This window comes from Carcharhinus amblyrhynchos, chromosome 1 (assembly GCF_965287045.1).
Source record: "Carcharhinus amblyrhynchos chromosome 1, sCarAmb.v2.hapA, whole genome shotgun sequence".
Taxonomy (NCBI): Eukaryota; Metazoa; Chordata; class Chondrichthyes; order Carcharhiniformes; family Carcharhinidae; genus Carcharhinus; species Carcharhinus amblyrhynchos.
In genome coordinates, this window is record NC_137324.1 from 29,566,855 (window position 1) to 29,593,503 (window position 26,649).

The 26,649-nt window shown below is 45.3% G+C and overlaps 1 protein-coding gene across 1 annotated transcript in view; it reads right to left on the reverse strand.

Moving 5' to 3' along the window:
* The window catches only part of loxhd1a (lipoxygenase homology PLAT domains 1a), a 217,640-nt gene that overhangs the window by 119,307 nt on the left and 71,684 nt on the right, over positions 1 to 26,649 (reverse strand). Inside the window, exon 7 of the mRNA XM_080204031.1 lies at positions 9,067 to 9,181. Coding sequence (XP_080060157.1) covers positions 9,067 to 9,181 — 115 coding nt within the window. The remainder of the gene's footprint in view (positions 1 to 9,066; positions 9,182 to 26,649) is intronic.

A 26,649-nucleotide genomic window follows, 5' to 3' on the forward strand; every position in this document is an offset into this window, starting at 1 on the left:
AAGAACGTGCAAACTCCGCACAATGACCTGAGCCAGGAATTGAATCAGGGTCCCTGGCACTGTGAGACAGCACTGCTAACCACTGTGCTGCCGTGTCACCCAATAAGAGATCTTATTGAGGTCCTATGAGGAGAGACTGAGGGATTTGGGGTTGTTTTCGTTAGAAAGAAGGCGGCTAAGAGGGGACCTTATTGAAACATACAAGATGATTAGAGGTTTAGATAGGGTGGACAGTGATAGCCTTTTTCCTTGGATGGAGAAAGCTAGCACGAGGGGACATAGCTTTAAATTAAGGGGTGGTAGTTATAGGACGGATGTCAGAGGTAGGTTCTTTACCCAGATGGTGGTGGGGGAATGGAATGCCCTGCCTGCTGCAGTTGTAGATGCGCCTAGTTTGGGGGCATTTAAGAGGTCCGTGGATAGGTTTATGGATGGAAAGGGATTGGTTTAGGTTAGACGGTCATTGCTTTTCTCTTAATTGGTCGGTGCAACATCGTGGGCCGAAAGGCCTGTTCTGCGCTGTAATGTTCTATGTTCTATCTGTGTGTCTCCCATGTCAGCTGAGGAAAGATACAGAACCCAAAAACCGAAAGGGACAAGGAAAAGCAACAAGGCTAATGTGGGAGGTGGAGGTCAAAATTAGAGACCACCAGGGATCCTAGGAAATGGACTTCTGCATATGGCGAATGCTGGAGGGGTAGGGCTTTACCACAAATTCCAGTATGAGGAATTGACTGTGGGCAGCAGGCCATTCCATCAGGTGTCACTAGCAGCTCTGGTACTAAGTAAGTCTCAGGATTTCTGCACTCAAAACTATACTGCAATACTGATGACAGCATCAGACTACAAGTTCAGCAGGTCCTTCCATGTCTGAATGCTGCTAAAATGGTGTGGCGATGAAAACACATCCGGAATAATGATTTGACCCCACCACTGTCATTTTAAATACCTGCTCATTTCACTGACTTAAAATTGGGACTTTAATGTGTTGAAATGTGTATATGTAACCACACAGACATATGTCATATACACCAACATGTGTATACATGAATCATAAAGTCATAGAGGTTTACAGCATGGAAACAGGCCCTTCAGCCCAACTTGTCCATGCCGCTGTATTTTTTAACCCATTAATCTAGTCCTAATTGCCCACATTTGGCCCCTATTCCTCTGTACCTATCTTACCTATGTAACGGCCCAAATGCTTTTTAACAGACAAAACTGTACCCGCCTCTCCTACTACATCTTGTAACTTGTTCCAGACACATATCAGTCTCTGTGAAGAAATGCCCCTCTGGAACCTTTTGCATATTTCCGCTCTCACTTGAGAAAGGATACACTGGCACTGGAGGGGGTGCAGAGGAGATTCATAGGTTGATTCCGGAGTTGAGAGGGTTGGCTTATGAGGACAGGCTAAATAGACTGGGCCTATACTCATTGGAATTCAGGAGAATGAGGGGAGATCTTATAGAAACATATAAGATTATGAAGGGAACAGATAAGATAGAAGCAGGGAAGTCGTTTTCCTTGGCGGGTGAAACTAGAACTAGGGGGTATGGCTTCAAAGTAAGGGGAAGCAGATTTAGGACTGAGTTAAGGAAGATCTTCTTCACACAAAGAGTTGTGAATCTGTGGAATTCTCTGCCCAGTGAAGCAGTTGAGGCTACCACACTGAATGTATTTAAGGCAAGGATAGATAAATTTTTGAACAGTAAAGGAATTAAGGATTATGGTGAGCAGGCGGGTAAGTGGAGCTGAGTCCATGAAAAGATCAGCCATGATCTTATTGAATGGTGCAGCAGGCTTGAGGGGCTGGATGGCCTATTCCTGTTCCTAGTTCTTATGTTCTTATGTTTTTACGTTAAACCTATGCCCTCTAGTTTTAGGCTCCCCTATCTTTGGGAAAAGATGTTGACTAACTGATCTATGCTCCTCATTATTTTATAGACTCTATAAGATCACCCCTAAGCCTCCTACAGTCCAGGGAAAAAGACCCAGACTGTCCAGACTCTCCTTATAACTCAAACCATCAAGTCCAAGTAGCATCCTAGTAAATCTTTTCTGCACTCTTTCTAGTTTAATAATATCCTTTCTCTAATAGGGTGATCAGAACTGTACACAGTATTCTGAGTGTGGCCTTACCAATGTCTTGTACAACTTCAACAAGACGTCCCATCTCCTGTATTCAATGTCCTGACCAATGACACCAAGCACGCTGAATGCCTTCTTCACCATTCTACCCACCTGTGACTCCACTTTCAGGGAGCTATGAACATGTACCCCTAGATCTCTTTGTTCTGTAACTTTCCCCAATGCCCTACCATTAACTGAGTAAGTTCTGCTCGAGTTCAATCTACAAAATGCATCACTGCGCATTTGTCTAAATTAAACTCCATCTGCCATTCATCAGCCACTGGCCCAACTGATCAAGATCCTGTTGCAATTGGAGATAGCTTTCTTCATTGTCCACTATGCCACCAATCTTGGTGTCATCTGCAAACTTACTAACCATATCTCCTAAATTCGCATCCAAATCATTAATATAAATGACAAATAACAGTGAACCCAGCACTGATCCCTGAGGCACACCGCTGGCCTCCAGCTTGAAAAATAGCCCTCTACAATCACCCACTTGTCTTCTATACAAATTTTGTATACATTTGGCTACCTCACCCTGGATTCCATGAGATTTAACCTTATAGTAACAACCTACCATGCGGTACCTTGTCAAAAGCCTTGCTGAAGTCCATGTAGATAACATCAGCTGCAGTGCCCTCATCTACCTTGTTGGTTACCCCTTTAAAAAACTCAATCAAATTTGTGAGACATGATTTTCCACTCACAAAGCTGTGCTGACTGTCCCTAATCAGTCCCTGTGTCTCTAAATGCCTGCAGATTCTGTCTCTCAGAATACCTTGCAACAACATACCCACAACAGATGTAAGGCTCACTGGCCTGTAGCTCCCAGGCTTTTCCCTGCAGCCCTTCGGAAACAAAGGCACAACATTTGCCACCCTCCAATCTTCAGGTACTATAAGGTTAAATCTCATGGAATCCAGGGTGAGGTAGCCAAACGTATACAAAATTAGTTTGATGACAGAAGACGAGTGGGTGATTGCTATTTTTGTAGTGATTGCTATTTTTGTAGTGATTGCTATTTTTGTAGTGGGTGATTGCTATTTTTCAAGCTGGAGGCCAGCGGTGTGCCTCAGGGATCAATGCTGGGTCCACCTGTGGCTGATGAAAATGGATGCAGACAAATACACACAAATAAATACACACAAGAATGCAACTATACGAACCCGAATACATATTAGTATGCACATGTGCACACACATACATGAAGTACACACAAAGTGTGAAATTTAATATTGTTCCCCCGGCATGTTTGAATGTAGGAAGGTATTTATTTGGATGGAGTGAGAGGACCCCACTGGCTTCCTGTTTTCACCCCAACTAATGTCCACATTGGACCTCATCCAACTGCTGCTGAGATTAACCCAGCAGTGAGTGGCAAAGCTCGCCACACAAGGAGCACAGAACACAAAAAACAAAAACATGTGGAACTGATTGTGCACTTGTGGCAGGGTCGGGACTGGCGGGCGGGCGGGCAGGGGGAGGGGGGGAGGGGGTGGGGGCGGTGGTCAGGGGGGTGTCCCTCTTTTAAAGGCACTTCATGTTGACGAATCCTAAATGGGGGAAGGGAGACACTGGAGTCATGTCTGGCCTTGCTGCTGATCCCCTTATGACACTCACAAACACCCTCCCCGCTCTATACACACACATATACACACACACACACACACACACACTTGCACACACACATACACACACTTGCACACACACATACGCACACTCATGAACACGCACAGTCACACACACGTACACACATACACACATACACACACATGTACACACGCATGCATACTCATGCACACATACACACACCATTACCCAGATATGACCCTGGACCTTGGGCAGTAGGGGCAGCAGCCACCACCTCTCCAGTGGCACTGCCCTTCAGTCGAACCATGGGTCTCCGGTTAGCTGGTAGCTCTCAGCAGATGGGACTTCCTGCCCGGGTTCCTTGTTCCTGGGGAAAACCCGCCACTATCCAATTAAGTAGCTCAGTGACACTTAGAGTCTTCCCTAACAGAAGTGAGGTGGGGCCCCTGCTGACACTCCAGCCAGTGGGTGAGAGACCTGTCACCTCCACTGGATACCACCACTAATGGTGGGTGCGAGGGCATACAGAACGGGAAGAACAATGAACTATTTTGCATTTACTTCAAAAGACAAAACATAGCAAAACAGGTCTAGAATTTCATGTATTTTCCTGCAAGCCAACACAAACACATCTAAGCAATCAGTCAAATTCAGTATCTTTCTCCTTTTGTTTGCTGAATGTGAACCTAAAAATTCAGTGGATACCTCTTCTCTGTGCTGTAGAAATGGATAAATAAAGTTAGATTAAGGTCAATATAACAACAGAGGAATGGTTGTTTAAAATATCTTAAATACTTCAAAATTGTGGCACATATTTTAACAGTCACTTTCTTGTATATAAGGTTCATTTCTGACTCAAACCCATAAAGTTCAATTCCTGTAATCAGTGCTTTCAATTATCACAATAAAAAATTTTACGCTCTTTCATTTTGTACCTTTGATGTGACAAATTTTATTCTTTTTTATTTGAAACCAGCTTGCCCCCTTTTCCAATTATGTTTACAAGTTACTTGCAGCTGGTGTTACATTTTAGTAAAGGAGGTACATCTTGTGTCTTGTCACCATATTTGGCCACTGTCCTTATTAAACTGTTAACATTTCCCATAATGTCACCTCTCAATGTATTCACTGCGGTGTTGCTCTATGGAGTGAGTTAATAAACATCTTGCATGTACTATACACTTCCTAGACACCATAACCTTTCATCCTGTCTAATTGTTTTAATAGCAAGCTCTTACATCAAGTTGCAATGAAAAAGCTGGATCTGTACTGATCTTCTTCTCAAGAAAGAGCGACTCATCACAAAAATGCCCAAGGAAATTCTTACTGACAGAGTTCTCTGCATTCCAATTTGAGCTATTTTGTAAAAACAGCAGCTGAATGATAGCACTGGTGCCAGGAGCTTTGCCATAAGCTTCTGTTTCCTAACTGCATTGTGGGTGCACCTATACCTCAGGGACTGCGGCAGTTCAAGAAAGCAACTCACCACCACCTTCTCAAGGACAATTAGGAATGGACAATAAAAGCTGGCCTAGCCAGCCACATCCACATCATGTGAAAGAATACCCTAAAAACGACTACCATTTAGAATAACAGTAGCCACTAGAACTTTCACAACAATAAGAACATAAGAAATAGGAGCAGGAGTAGGCCATCCAGCCCTTCGAGCCTGCCCCGCCATTCAATAAGATCATGGCTGACCTGAAGTGGATCAGTTCCACTTTCCCGCTTTCTCCCCATAACCCTTAATTCCCTTGTCTATCAAAAACCTATCTACCTGTGTCTTAAATATATTTAGCGAGGTAGCCTCCACCACTTCAACAGGCAGAGAATTCCAAAGATTCACCACTCTTTGAGTGAAGAAGTTCCTCCTCAACTCTGTTCTAAACTTCCCCCCTCACTTATCTTGAGGCTGTGGCCTCTAGTCCTGCTGTCCTTTCTAAGTGGGAAGAATCTCTCTACTTCTACCCTATCCAACCCTTTCGTTATCTTATATGTCTCTATAAGATCCCCCCTCATCCTTCTAAACTCCAAAGAGTACAGAGCCAGTCTATTTAGTCTCTCTTCATAGTCCAACCCCCTCATCTCCGGTATCAGCCTAGTGAACCTCCTCTGCACTTCCTCTAAGGCCAATATATCCTTGTGCAAGTGCAGCGACCAAAACTGCACACAGTACTCTAGCTGCGGCCTCACCAGTACCCTGTACAGTTGCAGCAAGACCTCCCTACTTTTATATTCTATCCTCCTCGCTATAAAGGCCAGCATTCCATTCGCCTTCTTGATCACCTGCTGCACCTGCAGGCTGGGTTTTTGCGACTCATGCACAAGGACCCCCAGGTCCCTCTGCACCGTAGCATGCTGCAGCTTTTCGCCCTTTAAATAATAATCCCTCCTACTATTATTTCTGCCAAACTGGATAACCTCACACTTGCTAACATTATACTCCATCTGCCAGGTCCTCGCCCACTCGCTCAGCCTATCTAGATCCCTCTGCAGACATTCCACACCCTCCACGCAATTTGCTTTTCCACTCATCTTCGTGTCATCAGCAAATTTTGTCACCCTACACTCAGCCCCCTCCTCCAGATCATCTATATAAATGGTAAATAGCTGAGGCCCCAGCACTGAATTCTATTCCAGAGAGGGAGAACTACAACATTAGTAATAGTGATAGCCTCCACGAAATCCATGGGGAATCACTGATTGATCTCCCTGTGGAGCTCATTGAGTCTGAGTTCCCCTGGTAACAGGCAGTGGCTTGCCCAGCTGAGCCTTTTATAAGGCATGACCTGAGCCTTTTATAAGGCAGGCCCACGACTGGGCCTGCTGAACTACTTGTCCCAGGTAGGGATTAGTGTGTGTACATCATGGTAGTGGTTTTACTTTGCATTCTGTAAATAAATTATTTTCTTTTCCAATCAGGCTTCCCGAGTTATTACAGTAATGAAATGTTGGAGTTGGTGGAGGTGGAGGGGCAGGGGGTATTTCCTGTGTTTACGCCCAGTGCATTGAATGGACTGGTCGCAGCTGTAAACATGAAAATTGAAAAGTTGGGGTATACCTCTGGTTTTTCTCCATTAACTTCAAATTGGTCAGTAAGTGCTTAATAGTTGCCAGCTTGTTTCATTGAAATCATTTCAATTCGGCTGGAGACGCCATTTATCCTCTTGACTTCATAGTGAAGTCTTCTGTCAGTTTTACCCCAGGCCTGTCAAGCTGAAGTAGAAAATATAATTCCTGCTACTGGTCAGTTAACCTCAAAGTTAATATTACAGCTGCAACAAGACTATCAACTTGATATGAGTGGTGATTGCAGAGAAATCTGAAGGTAAAATGACTCCTGATCAATATAGTATGTTATCATGGTGGTCAGGCTCCTGACAACTACCAGCTGCCATCAGACATCTTTAGAGCAGGATTTGCTTCCTTTTCTCCCGGGAACATAAACTTAATGGCCGGATTTTTCAGCCGCATTCACCCCAAAACTGGAAAATCCGGCTCAATGTCAATGGACCTTTGCATTGTCTGCCCCCCTGCCTGCTATGTCCCCCGACGGGCAGGGTGGGAAAATTTCCCCCAATGAGCACACCAAAAAGAAATCAGATTCTGGGGAGAATGCAGTTTTATAAACTGTTAGTAATAGCAAAGGCATCGCATGTCTGCAATACTCCCATGAAGGAGGGAACCGAGTGTAGAGTGTCGAAATTTGCTGATGACACCAAGATTGGGGGAACGGCAAATTGCGCGGAGGGTGTGGAGAGTCTGCAGAAGGATCTAGATAGGCTGGGCGAATGGGCCAGGAACTGGCAAATGGAATTTAATGTTGGCAAGTGCGAGGTGGTCCACTTTGGTAGGAAAAATGGTAGGAAGGACTATTACTTACGTGGTGAAAAACTGCAGCAGGCGACGGTGCAGAGGGACCTCGGGGTCCTTGTGCATGAGTCGCAAAAACCCAGCCTGCAGGTGCAGCAGGTGGTCAGGAAGGCGAATGGGATGCCGGCCTTCATAGCGAGGGGGATTGAATATAAAAGTAGGGAGGTCTTGCTGCGGCTGTATAGGGCATTGGTGAGGCCACAGCTGGAGTACTGTGTGCAGTTTTGGTCGCCGTACTTACGCAAGGATATTTTGGCCTTGGAGGGAGTGCAGAGGAGGTTTACTAAGCTGATGCCGGAGTTGAGGGGGTTGAGCTATGAGGAGAGGCTGAATAAACTAGGCTTGTACTCGTTAGAGTTTAGAAGAATGAGGGGAGATCTCATTGAGACGTATAAGATGATGAATGGGATGGATAGGATAGAGGTGGAGAGACTCTTCCCGCTCAGAAAGGATAGTAGGACTAGGGGGCACAGCCTCAAGATAAAGGGGCGGCGGTTTAGAACGGAGTTGAGGAGGAACTTCTTCACTCAAAGGGTGGTGAATCTCTGGAATTCTCTGCCCGTTGAAGTGGTGGAGGCTACGTCGCTAAATATTTTTAAGACACGGGTTGATGGGTTTTTGATAAGAGAGGGGATTAAGGGTTATGGGGAGAGGGCAGGAAAGTGGAACTGAGCCACGACAGATCAGCCATGATCTTATTGAATGGCGGGGCAGGCTCGAAGGGCTAGATGGCCTACTCCTGCTCCTATTTCTTATGTTCTTAAGTGGACTGGGTGCGCAGTCATGGAACTATCTTAACCAATGTAGGAGCATGGCTGGCTTAAAAAATTTAAAGGATGTGCACACTGAGAAATCCTGCCTCCCAGAGCTACCAAAACGTCAAAGGAAATAAAACAAAGAACAAAGGACAGTACAGCACAGGAACAAGCCCTTCGGCCCTCCAAACCTGCGCCGAGCATGTTTACCTATTTAAACCAACTGCTAATATCCCTCTATTCCCTGTTTGTTCAGATGCCCATCAAGATAAGTCTTAAATGTGGCTAATGTGTCTACCTCAACCACCTGACTTGGTCATGTATTCCAGGCCCCCACCACCCACTGTGTAAAAAAACTTCCCCACACATCTCCAATGAACCTTTCCTCCCTTACCTTGAACTTGTGCCCCCTTGTAATTGTCATTTCTGCCCTGGGAAAAGGCTTCCAACTGTTCACCCTATCCGCCCGTACTCCTCATAACTTCTGTCAGCTCGCCCCTCAGCCTCCATCCTTCCAGGGAGAACAATCTCAGTTTATTCAATTTCTCTGTTAGTCATCGGAAAATAGTAAGTGTAGTGCAGTCAGTACAGGGCTTGGCCATGAGGAGATTGGATGCTACTGTTATCCCCCTCAGTGAGATAAATACTGCCTGGAGCAAGGATTGACATTCTGCAGTCACTGTCCGGAACTCTGAGAACACCATTTACTTACTTGCTGGCCAGGTGAACCTTTGGCGTGATCCCATGCTCGCCGAAGAGAGTCACAAAGATATTGGCATCGGTTCCGGCTCCTCGGACATCACCCGTCACAGCCACCACTTCATAAACTGTGGATGGAGGATGACAAGGAACCATGAAACAACCAGGGGAAACAAATTTATATTGTTGCCAAAAAAAACTGTTTAGGCCGATATTCCAGCTGCACTGGGCTCCAAGGCCGGAAATCCTCACCCGAGGTCAACAGACCTTTGTAAGCTCCATGTCCCGCCCGCTATGATTCCTGTGGTTGGCAGAACGGGAAAGTTCTGCCCTCTGTCTCAGAATGGGAAATTAAACAGAAATGGACTTGTGTCAGTCAGCCTTCAGTCCAGAATGTGGACCAAGTCCCTGAAATCGCATGGATAGGGTGAGATGGGCGGTCCAAGGCATGTAGGTGAGGCACCTATCTAACCCGCTAGGAAAATCTGAACTGCTCTAACTGGGATTTAAGGGGCTCTTATTGGGAAATAGTTCTACAGTCTGAAGGGACATCACAGCAGACCTCAAAGTAATCTCCCTTGGGCTCCATTGCCTCCCTGAGAAAGGATTCTGAGTCCTTCAGATGACCAAATGTAAGTTATTTTTCATCTGGTGCAGCTTCCATTGGGCACCGGGAGCAGAACTGCTGGAGAAGCTGAATGCTACCGCAACTCCTGCCCCACTCCCTTGCCCTGGCCCAACCTCATTCTCCACCCTCCACCCTGCCTCGCCAACCCTCCCCAAGACATAACCCAACAGCTGCCTTTTCACAGAATCTGTGGGCATAAGACCTACCCATCACCCCCTTCCCACTCTTCCTCTCACCCCCTTCACACATAACCCCCTCGCCCTCTTCCCACCCTCCCCATCATTCCTTTCACGCCCTCCCCCATCACCCGTTTACCCTCCCTTTCACCCCTTTCACACTCTCCCTCATCACCCTTTCATCATCTCCTTTACCCGTTTCACATCCTCTCCCATCTCCCTTTTACCCTCTCCATCACCCTTTCACGTTTCCCATCATCCCTTTCACACCCTCCCCCATCACCCTTTCACCTTCCCCTTCACCCCTTTCACATCCTCTCCCATCACCCTTTCACCTTCCCCATCATCCCCTTCACACCCTCCCCATCACCCCTTCACCCTGCCCCATCATCCCCTTCCCACCCTCATCACGCCCTTTCCCTACCACATTCGGGCAAGGTTCAGAAAATACCACTTGAGGCCAACAGAAAATTCAGTTCTGCGAGTCTCGTCAGCCCTGATTCTGGAGCAGATGAGGTGGTACAATTCCAGCCATAATGTCCAACATTAGATGTAATTCAACACTCGCTGAATAATCCTGATTGTGCTAAGAATTACACTGAAAACCAATTTAAGATTATCGGTCGGGCTCACTTATACACGCTAGAAATCACAAATATTCCCATACAGTTTCCTGTCCTTTGTAGATGGAAGGAGCATGTCCATGTATTACATCTTTTTAACTGAACAAAAGCTTGGGGACAGCTATTCCCTGGTTCATTCCCAGGGAATTTCTTGACCAATCAGAGTTGACCCACCCAGTTTGAATTTGAACAAAATGGTAGTAGTTAACTGTTCACTGCTGCAGTCTCCATGACAATGCCTTCACCACTTAAGAGTCCACTTGCCAACCAATCAGCACTCTCATGGAGTATAAATTGTTGTTCCCTTTACTGTTGGTTCATTTTTCCAGCTGTTCCGATGAGTGCAAGCCATAAAGCTTTGATGACATGTCTCTTTTTCCAGCAACACTTTGTTTCTCTTATCTAGCACTCCTATAATGATCTAGCTTGGGCATTTATTTCATTTCTGAGACCTTGTCAAGTACCAACGTACTGCTGCATTGCCTTGCCCAGTGATAGAGATTGCACTTAGAAAATCATTCAGTGGATGTGAAGTGGTGAGGATGACACAAAGGGGGAAACTTTGCAGTCCCGCCTACTACAGGAATCAGGAATAAATGGAGAAAGACTGCAGAAAGCTGCAGCTCAGAGGGATTTGGGGTTCTCTTGCATAAATCATAAAAAGTGATCATGCAAGTTCAGCCAGGATGATAGCGAAGACAAATGGAAGCTTGGTCTTTATTTCAACGGGAATGGAGTATAAAATAGGAAAGTCTTACAAAAAATATACAGCCAATCGTTAGACTATACCTGGAATAATGTGAACAGTTTTGGTCCCCTTATCTAAGGAAAGGTATACTGGCTTTGGAGGTAGTCCAGAGAATGTTTACTAGGTTGAGCAAAGAACCGAGAACAAAGAAAAGTATAGCACAGCAACTGGTCCTTTGGCCCTCCAAGCCTGCACTAATCACAATGCCTGCCCAAACTAAAACTGTATGCACTTACAGAGTCCATTTCCTTCCATGCCCATTCTATTCAAGTATTTGTCTAGTTGCCCCTTAAATGCCACTATCATACCTACTCTCATCACCTCACCAGACTGCGCATTCCCAATATTCACCACCCTCTGTGTAAAAAAACTTGCTTCGCACATCTCCTCTAAACTTTTCCCCACGCACCTTAAACCTATGTCCCCTTGTACTTGACTTTTCTACCCAGGAAAGAGCATCTTACTATCCATTCTGTCCATGCCACTAATCTTTTTGATTTGATTCGATTTGATTTATTATTGTCACATGTATTAGCATACAATGAAAAGTATTTTTTCTTGCACGCTATACAGACAAAGCATACTGTTCATAAGGAAAGGAGAGAGTGCAGAGTGTATGTTACAGTCACAGCTAGGGTGTAGAGAAAGATCAACTTCTGCAAGGTAAGTCCATTTAGAAGTCTGACCGCAGCAGGGAAGAAGCTGTTCTTGAGATAGTTGGTATATGACCTCAGATTGTCACCCCTCAACCTCCATCATTCTAGTGCGAAAAAAGCAAGTTTATCCAACCTTTCTTCATAGTGAATACTCTCCAGACCTGGCAACATCCTGGTAAACCTCTTCAGTACCCTCTCCAAAGTATCCACGTCCTTTTGGTTGTGTGGCGACCAGAATTGTACACAATATTCTAAATGAGGCCTAATTAAGGATCTGTACAGCTGTTGATCCCAGGTATGGAGGGATTTTCTTATGAGGAGCGGTTGAGTAGGTTGGACCTGTCCTCATTGGAGTTTGAAAGAATGAGAGGAGACTTTATTGAGATGTATAGGTATTGGGGGAAGACAAAATAATGGTTTGAGATTCAATATAATTATGTAATGAGGTTTAAGAATTAATATTTAATAAGAAAATAATAGAACGTGGTTACAGATCCCACTGCTATGGAAAACCAGCTCTCCTCTTTGATACAAACATTAGCATTGAAAATATTTGAGCAGCAGTTGACCTTCATACAAGTTTAAGTCAGCACAATTTCCAGTTGCACATAACATCTCGCAAAAGCTTCATTAGTTTTAGCAATTATGATGTTTTGGAGTCAGGCAGCAAGGACCAGATGGAGGCAGGGAGGCAATGATCTAGTGTACTATCACTAGACTATTAACCCAGAAATTCAGCTAATGTCCTGGGGACCTGGGTTCAAATCCCACCACAGCAGATGGTGGAATTTGAATTCAATAAAAGAAATCTGGAATTAGGAATCTACTGATGACCATGAAACCATTGTCAATTGTCAGAAAAACCCATCTGGTTCACTAATATGCTTTAGGGAAGGAAATCTGCTGTCCTTACCTGGTCTGGCCTACGTGTGACTTCAGATCCACAGCAATGTGGTTGACTCTAAACTGCCCTTGGGCGAACTAGGGGTGGACAATAAATGCTGGCCAGCCAGTGACACCCATGTCCCATGAATGAATTAAAAAAAGAGTTAGAAACAGTAGTCATTCCAAGATTCGTTGGAAGCCTTTGCAGTGAGTGCAAGAGTAAATATGTGACTAGTAGACGATGTGCCTGTTTTTGGTAAAATCCATATGCATTGTTAGATTGAAACTTAAACAGCATCAATATATGTGTGCAGTATGGTATAAGTATCTGCAGCATTTTCGTAAACATCAGAGTCTGCCTCAGAGGCCTTTCTCTGAAGTAGTGCTTTCCCTGAACATGCTTGAATAAATGATCGTAACCAGCTCTGATCTACATCAGCAATAACATAGGGGGCTTGACAGGGTAGATGCTGAGAGGTTATTTCTCTTTGTGGGAGAATGATTCTTCATCGGAATAACTGACTTGGATGTTCTGTTTTGTTTAGTTTGTTTATAAACATTATTTTCTTCTGGCAGCAACAATGAAGGTGAGGCAAAAATTTTTAGATTATCTTACATGATGTTCCATCTGATGATCATAAGACATAGGAGCAGAAGTAGGCCATCTGGCCCATTGAATCTGCCCTGTCACTCAATGAGATCACAACTAATCTGATATGATAATCCTCAACTTTACTTTTCTGCCTTATCCCCATAACCTTTGATTCCTTTATTGATTAAAAATCTGTCTATCTCCACCTGGAACATACTTAATGACCCGTACTTTATAACCACTGTGGTAAAAAAAATTCCACAGATTCACTACCCTTGAAACATTGTCCCTCTGCAGTGGTGGACTCTTAACTGCCCTCTGAAATGGCATCTAGCAAGCCACTCAGTTCCAGGGCAATTAAGGGACATTGGCAATAGATATTGCTCTTGCCAGTGATGCCCATATCCCGTGACAGAGTTTGAAAAAAAAAATCATGAGGCCATGAGTGAAGTGGCTTCTCAACCACCCAGTTTACTGAGTGGGGGTCACTGGATAGTTACTGTCTCAACATAAACTGATTAGCATTAAAATGCACACCTGCACCAGCACCATTGGTTGACAGAGTTGGGATAATAGTATGAGAAAGGAAATTAACCAGAAAAAGAGAAGAGAAATGGACCCAGAGGAGATGTGAACTGGGATTCCCCACCTCTGGTGGTTGAGCATTACCAGATTGAACTTCACCTCACGTCAACAAGAACAAAGACATTTCACTGCTCTCCATGATGTGTACTGTGACGAAATGGATCAGGTGTGATCAAGTGTGTTTCTGTCGCAACAGATACTCAATGCTGGGCTCTGCTAAATATTTTACATAGTAAGTGGCGCACTGCGAATCACCAAAATATCTATAAAAGGTCTATAAAATAATGAGGGGCATAGATTAGGTAGAAGCCAACATCTTTTCCCAAAGGTAGGGGTGTGTCTAAACTAGAGGGCATAGGTTTAAGGTGAGAGGGGAGAGATACAAAAGGGTCCAGAGATGCAATTTTTCCACACACAGGGTGGTGAGTGTCTGGAACAAGGTGCCAGAGGCAGTAGTAAAGGTGGGTACAATTTTGTCTTTTAAAAAGCATTTAGACAGTTACATGGGTAAGATGGGTATGGGGGATTGGAAATTGGGACTAAAAAAGGGCAGCACGGACAAGTTGGGCTGAAGGGCCTGTTTCCATGCTGTAAACCTCTACAATACTATGACTCTATAACATTTGAATTATGTGCCAATTTAGTGCATTACCCTTAAAGTGCTGTTCAGAAAGCAAATTTGCCACACTGGCAATAGGATCAGTTAAAGTCACTTTTATCTGGGATGTTTAGTAATGCACCATTCCAGAAGTGTTACATGCTACACAAGAATTAAAGGAAAAGAGCTTGTTCCCTTCACCCTTACAAGCAAGACTAACAGGACGTAATGGCCTCCAAAGGTCTCATTGTTGCAAGGTTCTGCAACTAATCTAAAAGTCTTGAACTCAACTCACATCATGGGCAGGTTATGAACTCAAACTCAATAAATTTGGTAAGTCACAACTGATCACCAGAAAAAGCAGGATAGCGAAAACAGTGATCTGTCAAAATATCACATTTGATCATGCACATCCTGCCATATAAATGCGACACAATTGTATCTGGGATTCAATGCCCCAAACCCACCTTTCCTAGATATGTCCTGTCCCATTTACAAGATATATCCAAGAGAGGTGGAGGCAAAGCTTTGTCCCCACAGGGTGGAAATCTTCTGTGCAAGGTCAACATGAAAGGGTATATACAGGCCGATAGCAGAAACAACAATGTGTATCGCAATCTGTAATGCACGATCTGGCCCATTCCTCCATTCCTATACAACATATGGGCTTGGATAGGCAACAGCTAGGCAACTTGTGTGCCAGGCAATAACCATCTACAACGAAAAAACCTTCTATAGCATTATCATTGTTAAGCCTCTCACCAACAACACCAATTTGGCCGGCAGTCATTGTTGACAAGAAGTTTACCTGGAAGGGCCATCTTATCAGCAGGGTACAGAGCCAAGGACAGGTATCCTGTAAACAGTGGGTCGCTGTCTGACCTCTAAACCTTTTCTTCATTACAAAGCTCACGTCAAGTGTCCTTTGAAATTTTCACCATTGATGTTGATGAGTGCAGCTGCAATAACACTCATAAAGCTCAGGTGTATTGAGTATAAACAGCCCACTTGATAGAATCATAGAATCCCCAGCATCACAGATGCCAGTTTAATCCAATGTGACATCAAGAAATAGCTGAAGACACTGGATATTGCAAAGGCTATTTGTCCTGACGACAGTTCAGCAATAATATTGCGTTCAAGAACTTAACCTAGCCAAGCTATTCCAGTACAGTTACAACACTGGCTCTTACCAGCAATGTGGAAAATTGCCCAGGTGTGTCCTGCACACAAAAAGCAGAACAAATCCAGCCTGGCCAATTACTGCCCAATCAGTCCATTATCGATCATCAGTAAAGTGACGGAAAGGGTCAACAACAATGCCATCAAGCAGCACCTGCTCAGCAATGGCCTGCTCAGTGATACCCAACTTGGGTTCTGCTAGTCACTCAGCTCCTTCCCTCATTACAACCTAGATTCCAACATGGACAAAAGAGCTGAACTCTAGGATTGAGGTGAGAATGACAGCCCTTAACATCAAGGCAGCATTTGACTGACTGTGGCATTAAGGAATGCTATCAAAACTGGAGTCAATGGGAATCAGGGAGAAAACTGTCTGCTGGTTGGAGTTATACCTGGCACAAAGGTGTGGTTGTTAGAAGTTAATCATCTCAGTTCCAGGACATCTCTGCAGGAGTTCCTAAGGGTAATGTCCAGGGCCCAACCGTCTTCAGCTGCTTCATCAGTGACCTTCCCTCCGTCAAAAGTTTGCCGATGACTGCACAATGTTCAGCACCATTTGTGACTCCTTAGATACTGAAACAGTCCAAGTCCAAATGCAGCAAGACCCGGACAATATTACGGCTTAGGCTGACAAGTGGTAAATAACAGTCACATCACCTAAGTGCCAGGCAATGACCATAATGACCAGGCAATGTCGCAAAAACCCAGCTTGCAGGTGCAGCAGGTGGTCAGGAAGGCAAATGGGATGCTGGCCTTCATAGCGAGGGGGATTGAATATAAAAGTAGGGAGGTCTTGCTGCGGCTGTATAGGGCATTGGTGAGGCCGCAGCTGGAGTACTGTGTGCAGTTTTGGGCGCCGTACTTACGCAAGGATATTTTGGCCTTGGAGGGAGTGCAGAGGAGGTTTACTAGGCTGATGCTGGAGTTGAGGGGGTTGAGCTATGAGGAGAGGCTGAATAAACTAGGCTTGTACTCGTTAGAGTTTAGAAGAATGAGGGGAGATCTCATTGAGACGTATAAGATGATGAATGGGATGGATAGGATAGAGGTGGAGAGACTCTTCCTGCTCAGAAAGGACAGTAGGACGAGGGGGCACAGCCTCAAGATAAAGGGGGGGCGGTTTAGAATGGAGTTGAGGAGGAACTTCTTCACTCAAAGGGTGGTGAATCTCTGGAATTCTCTGCCCGTTGAAGTGGTGGAGGCTGCCTCGCTAAATATTTTTAAGACGCGGGTTGATGGGTTTTTGATAAGAGAGGGGATTAAGGGTTATGGGGAGAGGGCGGGAAAGTGGAACTGAGCCACGACAGATCAGCCATGATCTTATTGAATGGCGAGGCAGGCTCGAAGGGCTAGATGGCCTACTCCTGCTCCTATTTCTTATGTTCTTATGTTCTTATATCCAACAAGAGGGAACCTTACCCCCAGCATTCAAGGGCATTACCACTGAATCCCTCACTATCCACATCCCTGGGGTTACCATTGACCAGATACTGAACAGGGATAGCCAAATAAACATTGTGGCTACAGGAGCAGTGAGTAACTTGCCTCCTGACTCCCATAATCCCATAATCCCATAATGAAGCTTGCCCATAATCTACAAGGCACAAGTCAGGAGTGTGATGGAATACTCCCCACTTGCCTGGATGGGTGCAGTTCCAACAACACTCAAGAAGCTGGACACCATCCAGGATAAAGTGGCCCGCTTGATTGACATCCCACCTGCACCACAGTGAGTACCATCTACAAGATGTACTGCAGCAACTCATTATGGTCACTTAAATAGCATCTTCCAAATCTCTACCACCTAGAAAGACAAGAGCAGCAGACACATGGGAACACCACCACTTGGAAGTTCCCCTCCAAGTCACTCACTGTCCTGACTTGGAATATATCACCGTTCCTTTACTGTTACTGGGTTAAAATCCTTGAACTCCCTCCCTAACAGCATAGTGGGTGTACCTACACCACATGGACTGCATGAATGGGATGGATAGTATAGACGTGGAGAGGCTCTTCCTGCTCAGAAAGGACAGTAGGACTAGAGGGCACAGCCTCAAGATAAAGGGGGGGGCAGTTTAGAACGCAGTTGAGGAGGAACTTCTTCACTCAAAGGGTGGTGAATCTCTGGAATTCTCTGCCCGTTGAAGTGGTGGAGGCTGCCTCGCTAAATATATTTAAGACGCGGGTAAATAGGTTTTTGATAGGCAAGGGGATTAAGGGTTATGGGGAGAAGGCGGAAAGTGGAACTGAGCAGCGACAGATCAGCCATGATCTTATTGAATGGCGGGGCAGGCTCGAAGGGCTAGAAGGCCTACTCCTGCTCCTATTTCTTATGTTCTTATGTTCTTATGCAGCAGTTCAAAGAGGCAATTAAATACCACAATCTGAAAGGCAATCAGGATAAGAACATAAGAAATAGGAGCAGGAGTAGGCCATCTAGCCCCTCGAGCCTGCCCCGCCATTCAATAAGATCATGGCTGATCTGTCGTGGCTCAGTTCCACATTCCCGCCCTCTCCCCATAACCCTTAATCCCCTTGCCTATCAAAAGCCTATCAACCCGCGTCTTAAAAATATTGAGTGAGGCAGCCTCCACCACTTCAACGGGCAGAGAATTCCAGAGATTCACCACCCTTTGAGTGAAGAAGTTCCTCCTCAACTCCGTTCTAAACCGCACCCCCCCCCTTTATCTTGAGGCTGTGCCCCCTAGTCCTACTGTCCTTTCTGAGCAGGAAGAGCCTCTCCACCTCTATCCTATCCATCCCATTCATGCAGTCCATGTGGTGTAGGTACACCCACTATGCTGTTAGGGAGGGAGTTCAAGGATTTTAACCCAGTAACAGTCCCTTTCGAAAGCCATGAATCTGCGTCCACCACATTGTCAGGCAGTGTATCCCATCTGTTTCTCAGCCTCTCTGCATCCTGTCTGCTTCTCAGTCTTTTTGCCAAAAGGAAAAATTTCACCTGATCTATTCTGCCTAGACCTCTCAGAATTTTGAACACTTCTTTCTAATGTCCTCTCAATCTTCTCCAAGGAGGATAACCCAGTCTCCCCAACTAACCACATAACTGAAATCTCACCACCATGGAACCATTCCCATGGATCTTTTCTACATGCTCTCTAAAGCCTTCACACACATTTTAAAGCATGGAGCCCAGAATTGGACACATTGGGCAGGATTCTCTAGCTGGGCTCGCCTCAGAACGGGAGAATCCTGCCTGAGGTGAATGGACCTTTACATGGTCCGCCCCCTGCCAGCTACGCTTCTGGCCAATTTTTTAAAAATTCATTCATGGGATGTCAGTATCATTGGCAATTGGGACTGGCTTAATGGTAAAAACTGGGCTTATGGAAAAGTTGGGCCGAAGGGCCTGTTTCCATGCTGTAAACCTCTATGACTCTATGGCTTGGCAGCATTTATTGCCCATCCCTAATTGAATTGAGTGGCTTGCTAGGCCATTTCAGAGGAATTTAAAGAATCAACTACATTGCTGTGAGTCTGGAGTCACACGTAGGCCAGGCCGGGTAAGGATGGCAGATTTCCTCCCCTAAAGGACATTAGTAAACCAAATCAGTTCTTACGACAATCGACAATGGTTTCATGGTCATCATTAGACTTTCAATTCCAGATTTTTATTGGATTCAAATTTCACCATCTGCCATGGCTGAATTTGAACCTGGGCCCCCAGGGCATTGCCCTTGGTCTCTGGATTACTAATCCAGCAACAATACTACGACATCACTCCTCAATATTCAAGGTGAGGCTGAACCAGCGTTTGATACGTCCTTGCTTTCTTTCTCTTTGTTCTTATTTTTGGCGTAATTGACCAGGCCAATATTTATTCCTCATTTTTATTTTCCTTGAGAAGGTGGTGATGAGCTGCCCTCTTTAATTGCTGCAGTCTGTGTGGTGTAAGTGCATCCACAGTTTGAGACAGCATTGCAGAACTTAGTTCCAGAAACAGTGAAGGAACCAACAATGTAATTCCGAGTCAGGATGGTGTATGGGTTGGAGGGGAATTTGTGAATACCAAGCTGGTGGTTTATCTGCTCCTGTTGTTTCTCCAGGTTGTTGAGGTCATGAGTTTGGGAAGGTGCTGTTAGCCATCCTGTGGATGGTGCACACTGCTGCCATTTTGTGGCAGTGGCGGACGGAATGGATGTTTGAAGTAGTGGATGGCGTTCTGTTCAGTAAGGCAGCTTTGTCTTGGATGGTATCAAGCTTCTTTGCTGCTGGAGCTGCCCACATCTAGGCAAGTGTAGAGAATTCCACCACACTTCCAACTTCAGCCTTGAACACGGGACCCTATTTTACCATTTTAATTCTAAGTGCCCGGCGACCCTACATTTAGACCCACCTTCAGGCGCCCCCACACGCAGTCTGCCTGAAAAAATATGAGCAATTCCGAATCGTGCTGCACAAGCCTGTGGGTGGGGCTTAACAAGCCCAAAACCCTGCAGCTCCAATTAGAGCCTTCAACTGCGCTCCCCTGCCACATCGCTCCCAGGCCGGAAATGCCTTCCCCTGGCCCCCCACAGACATTACTGACCCCCTTATCCTCCTACCAGCCCACACCCCCCCCCAACACTACCCAGGCTGATTGCAGCTCCTTGCTGCCCTTGCCCCCCGCACCGATCACATGCAGAGTGGCAGCGGACGCCCATTCCCCCCTCCCCCCCACCAATCATACGCAGGCAGCGGATTCCCTCTTGAACATAAGAACAACATGAGAACATAAGAAATAGGAGCAGGAGTAGGCCATCCAGCCCTTCGAGCCTGCCCCGCCATTCAATAAGATCATGGCTGATCTGAAGTGGCTCAGTTCCACTTTCCCGCTCTCTCCCCATAACCCTTAATTCCCCTGTCTATCAGAAATCTATCTACCCGTGACTTAAATATATTCAGCGAGGTAGCCTCCACCACTTCAACGGGCAGAGAATTCCAGGGATTCACCACCCTTTGAGTGAAGAAGTTCCTCCTCAACTCTGTTCTAAACTGCACCCCCCCTTCTATCGAGGCTGTGCCCTCTGGTCCTACTGTCCTTTCTAAGCGGGAAGAATCTCTCTACCTCTACCCTATCCATCCCATTCAACATCTTATACGTCTCAATGAGATCTCCCCTCATCCTTCTAAACTCCAACGAGTACAAACCCAGTCTATTCAGTCTCTGTTCATAGTTCAACCCCCTCATCTCCAGTATCAGCCTAGTGAACCTCCTCTGCACTCTTTCCAAGGCCAAAATATCCTTGTGCAAGTGCGACGACCAAAACTGCACACAGTACTCCAGCTGCGGCCTCACCAGTACCCTGTACAGTTGCAGCAAGACCTCCCTGCTTTTATATTCTATCCCCCTCGCTATAAAGGCCAGCATCCCACTTGCCTTCCTGATCACCTGCTGCACCTGCAGACTGGGTTTTTGCGACTCATGCACAAGGACCCCCAGGTCCCTCTGCACCGTCGCCTGCTGCAGCTTTTCGCCCTTTAAATAGTAATCCCTCCTACTATTATTCCTGCCAAAGTGGATAACCTCACACTTGCTAACATTGTACTCCATCTGCCAGGTCCTCGCCCACTCACTCAGCCTATCCAGATCCCTCTGCAGACTTTCCACACCCTCTGCACAATTTGCTTTTCCACTCATCTTTGTGTCATCAGCAAATTTCAACACCCCTACACTCAGCCCCCTCCTCCAGATCATTTATATAAATGGTAAATAGTTGAGGCCCCAGCACCGATCCCTGCAGCACTCCACTAGTTACCAACCGCCAATCAGTATAGCACCCATTGATAGCAACTCTCTGCCTCCTATAAGGCAACCAATCCTCTATCCACGCTAACACCTTACCCCCAACTCTATGCCCCCTAATCTTCTGAAGCAACCTTTTGTGCGGCACCTTATCAAACGCCTTCCGAAAATTGAGAAACTCTTGACCCCATTGATCGCACGCAGAGTGACAGTGGTTCCCCCCCTTCCCCCCACCAATTGTACACAGAGTGGCAGTGGACCCCACCTGCTTTTGCCCCTTCCACACTACCCAACCAGAGAGCCACCAGACCTGCCTCCTTCCTCCTGCCCACCAGAGAGCCATCTGACCCACCTCTCTCTCCCTTACCAGAGAAGTATCTCCCACCTCCCATCCCCACAACCCCCAGAGAACCATCTGATCCACCTACCACATTCCGCTCCCCCCCCCAGCCCCGCCCCATGTCACCGATCTGAGCCAGAGAGCCATCAGAAATCTCTGACCTTACCTCCCCAGAAGCCGGAGCACCCAAATCGGACCTTTGTGGACCATGCTTGTTTCGCGCTGAATCTGACAGGCGAATGCGCTAGTAAGTGGGGAAGTGCCAGTAAGTTTGGGCGTGCAGCCCACTAAGTCAACTGAAATGCATGCCAATGCATTTAAAGTGAGGTCACACCCGTTTTGGGCACAGTCCCGACAGCAGACATTTTTGGCCATTGGTAAAGGGGGAATGGGCATAGAGGCGAACGTAGGTCGCACTACTTGCTGCATGCCCAACTTTACCAAGTTTTCGTGCCCAAAAACGAGCGCAACTTGATGATAAAATTGGGCCCCATGGTATCAGACTTTGGGGAGTCAGGAGCTGAGTTACCTGCCTCAGAATTCTCAGCCTTTGACCTGCATTTGTAACCATGGTGTTATATGGCTGGTCCAGTTAAGGTGCTGGTCTAAGGTGACTCAAGGATGTTGATGGTGGGGGAGGGGGGGCAAGATTCAGCGATAGGCAGAGAAACATAGAAACCAGAAGCAGTTGTAGGCCATTTAGCCCTTTGAGACTGCTCTACCATTATGATCATGGCTGATCACCAAATTCAATATCTGATCCCCCCTTTCCCCAATATCCCTTGATCTCATTAAACTCAAGAGCTATGTCTGATTTCCCTTCTTATATAAGGGAACGACATTGGCTATTCTCCAGTCCTCTGGTACCTCGCCTGTAGTCAAAGAGCATGTGAAGATGTCTGTTAATCAACCAGATCTCAATGCCATTTTCCCACACTATCTGCATACCTACCAACCACCCCCCCAACCAACACCCATCACTGCTGCCTAGCAGTGCCAGGGATCCAGGTTCAATTCCAGCCTTGGGTTACTGTCTGTGTGGAGTTTTCCCCCTGTCTGCATGGGTTTCTTTTGGGTGCACTGGTTTCCTCTCACACTCCAAAGATGTACAGGTTAGGTTGATTAGCCATGCTAAATTGCCCCTGAACATTCCAGGATACAGAGGTTAGGGGGATTAGCCATGCTAAATTACCCCTAAGCATCTCAAAATACATTGGTTAGGGGGATTAGCGAAATAAATATAGGGTAAGTGTAGGTCAGTGTTGGTGCATACTTGATGGGCCAAATGGCCTCCTTTTGCACCGTAGTGATTTTATGATTCTATCTACCCTGTTTAGACCTTTCAGAATATTGTAAGTTTCAATGAGATTGCCTCTCATTCTTCTAAATGCTAGAAAATACAGGCCCAGTCCCCTCAACCTCTCCTTATAGGACAATCCCACCATCCCAGGAATCAGTCTTGTAAACATCCACTGCTACCCTCTCACCAAGGTAAGTGTATCTTTCCTTAGGTGAGGGTAAAAATACAATACTCCAGGTGTGGCCTAACCAAGGTTCTAAACAATTAAAGTAAGACATATTTACTGTATTCAAAATCTTTTGTGACGAAGGCCGACATACCATTTGCCTTTTTCATTGCATACTGTATCTACATGCTCGCTTTCAGTGACTTATGAACAATGCTCACATCCCATAAATGAATAAAAAAAATGTTTACAGCATGGAAGAAGCGTTTGGACATCGACATATCCTATTCTCTCATCATTTAAGAAATACTCTGCATGTCTATTTCTCCTCCCAAAGTGGATTATCTCATACTTATCCATGTTATATTCTATCTGTCATGTTCTTACCCACTCCAGCCTAAATCCCCATGAAGCCTCTTTGCATCCTCCTCACAACTCACATTCCCACCTAGATTTATTTCATCAGCAAAGTTGGAAATATCACTGATATAGATTGTGAATAGCTGGGGCCCCAGCACTGATCCCTGCGGGATCCCACTTGTCACAACCTGACAACCATTTATTCCTACTTTGTCCATTAACAAATTTGTCATCTATGCCAGTAGAATTTGGTCTCTTAATTTTTATGCTAACATTTTTTCTCTCCTGATGGATCTTATGTCTTTTTTTGTGGTGACTACTACCAAGTATACCCCACATTTAGTACAGTGACCTGATCTATTTCATTGCTTCTTACCCAGATCCAACAACACTTCTGCACTGGAACATAGCCTATACGTTGCTTGTGGAAGGAGTCCTGTTTCTATAATTAGGTTATTTTCTACTTACTCCCTTTTATTCCCAATTGACAAGTGAATGATTGGTATTTCCTAGAATAATAGTGTTGTTAAATAAAATAAAAGCACAAAAATAAAACTAACTTAACACACTCGGCTATCTTAATTTATGTCACTATTGGCATCTTCTATTATCCTTAACGCTGTTACTGAAAACTACTGTACTGCCATTAACTATTGTACTGCCATTAACCATTATACTACCATTAATAATTGTACTACCACTAACTATTGTGTTGCCATTAACTATTGTACTGCCATTAGCTACTGTACTGCCATTAACTATTGCACTGCTGTTAGCTATTGTCCTGCCATTAACTATTGCACTGCCATTAACTATTGTACTACCATTAACTATTGAATTGCCATTAACTATTGCACTTCCATTAACTATTGCATTGCCATTGTCTATTACACTGCCATTAACTATGGCGCTGCCATTAACTATTGTACTGCCATTAACTATTGCACTGCAATTAACTATCGAATTGTCATTAACTATTGCACTTCCATTAACTATTGCATTGTCATTGTCTATTACACTGCCTTTAACTATTGCACTGCCATTAACTATTGTACTGCAATTAATTATCGAATTGTCATTAACTATTGCACTTCCATTAACTATTGCATTGTCATTGTCTATTACACTGCCATTAACTATTGCACTGCCATTAACTATTGTGCTGCCATTAACTATTGCACTGCCTTTAATTATTGTACTGCCATTAACTATTGCGCTGCCATTAACTGTTGCACTGCCATTAACTCTTTCTCTGCCATTTACTATTGCACTTGCAGCAATGCTTCCTTTGTCTCATGCCCTAAAATACTTTTGAGAAATCTCTCCTCTCACCAATCATTGACCTTCTGTTTTCCTTCAGCTGCTCCACCCACTCCTAAACAACATAAAAGCCATCATCTTTCTCTCTCTCTTTAGCTCTGAAGAAAAGTCATACAGACTCAGAACATTGGCTGAAAGTTTCCAGTCCTCATCTGGTCCTGCTGAAAGCAGCCACTCGCGGCATGTTCCCCAGCAGGGCGTAGAGGGGGGGTGCGTGGGGCACAAAGCCTTGTAGACATTGGTGGGATCAGTAGCTCCCACTGCCGGCTAATGGCAAGCTGCCTCCGCTGCTGGAAATCCCTGGTCATTGACTCTGTTTCTCTCTCCACAGATGCTGCCAGAACTGTTGAGCTTACTCAGCATTTTCTGCTCTTATTATTGTTAATAATCTTGTTATTCAACACAGCAGATTACTTCTCCCATTTACCTTCCACAACTTGGAGATCTGTAATAATGTACCAAGTCCTTTTAGAAATCTTTGAGCTGTATCGGTATTGTTTGCATTTTCTCCTTGCGTCAACCTAAAGCATGCAGTCCCTCTTTTATTGATGCTGGCACTCCACAGGTGGCACAGTGTTTAGCACTGGTGCCTCACAGTGCCAGGGACTTGGGTTCAATTCCCAGCTTTGATCACTGTCTATGTGGTGTCTGCACATTCTCCCTGTGTCTGCACGGGTTTCCTCCAGGTGCTCCAATTTCCTCCCACTGTCCAAAGATGTGCGGGTTAAGTGGATTGGCTATGCTAAATTGACTCTAGTGTCGGGGGGGTTGGCAGTGTGGCATTACGGGAGTAGGGCCTGGGTGGGATGGTTGTCAGTGCAGACTCGATGGACCAAATGGCCTTTTCTGCATTGTTGGGGTTCTATGATAATCCACCTGCTTTCTTGTCTACTCTGGCTGCGATTGTCTGATCTTGTACTCGGCCAAATGTCCATTCCCAGCAGCAGGACCAGAAAATCCCAGCCTTGGATGAGGTTGGAGAATCCCGGCTTCTATCTTTTCATGATAGAAAATATATATATTTTTATATATATAAAATGCTGCAGAAGCATCCATCCACCATAGAGGCACAGGCATTGACAGATATGTTCAGGGCCTGCACTACAGTCATAAAAGAGGAACACCACACAGACATGGGGAGATCATGCCACACAGACAGTCATCCGAGGCCGGAATTGAACCGCGTCCCTGGCACTATGAGGCAGCAGTGCTAACCACTGTGCCACCATGTTGCCCTACATCATGTGTGTGTGTCAGGATTTCAGGTTTCCTGCACTCTGTTCCCTCAGTGACTTCCCCCCACCCCCCGCAGATATCAGGCCCATTGCATCAGAGACTTACAGCATGGAATCCTGTACTCATGTAGAGCATTACATTAGAATCACACAGAAATATCATTGGAATCTAAAATCATACGGAGCATTGCAATGTTTATACTTACAGAGAATAATGTTAGAATTGATACTCATGAGGATCCTGACAGAGATTTTAAACTCACAAAAAAACATAGAACATTAGAACCTACCTTTGAGGATAATATATTATGCAGGCTGCACTCATAAAGAACATTATTAGAATCTAAACGCATGCAGACCCAAACGGAATTAGAATCTGTACTCATGTAGATTGCTGCTTTGGAATCTAAACTCATCTGTAACTATATCTGCACCAACACAGAACATTGGAACAGG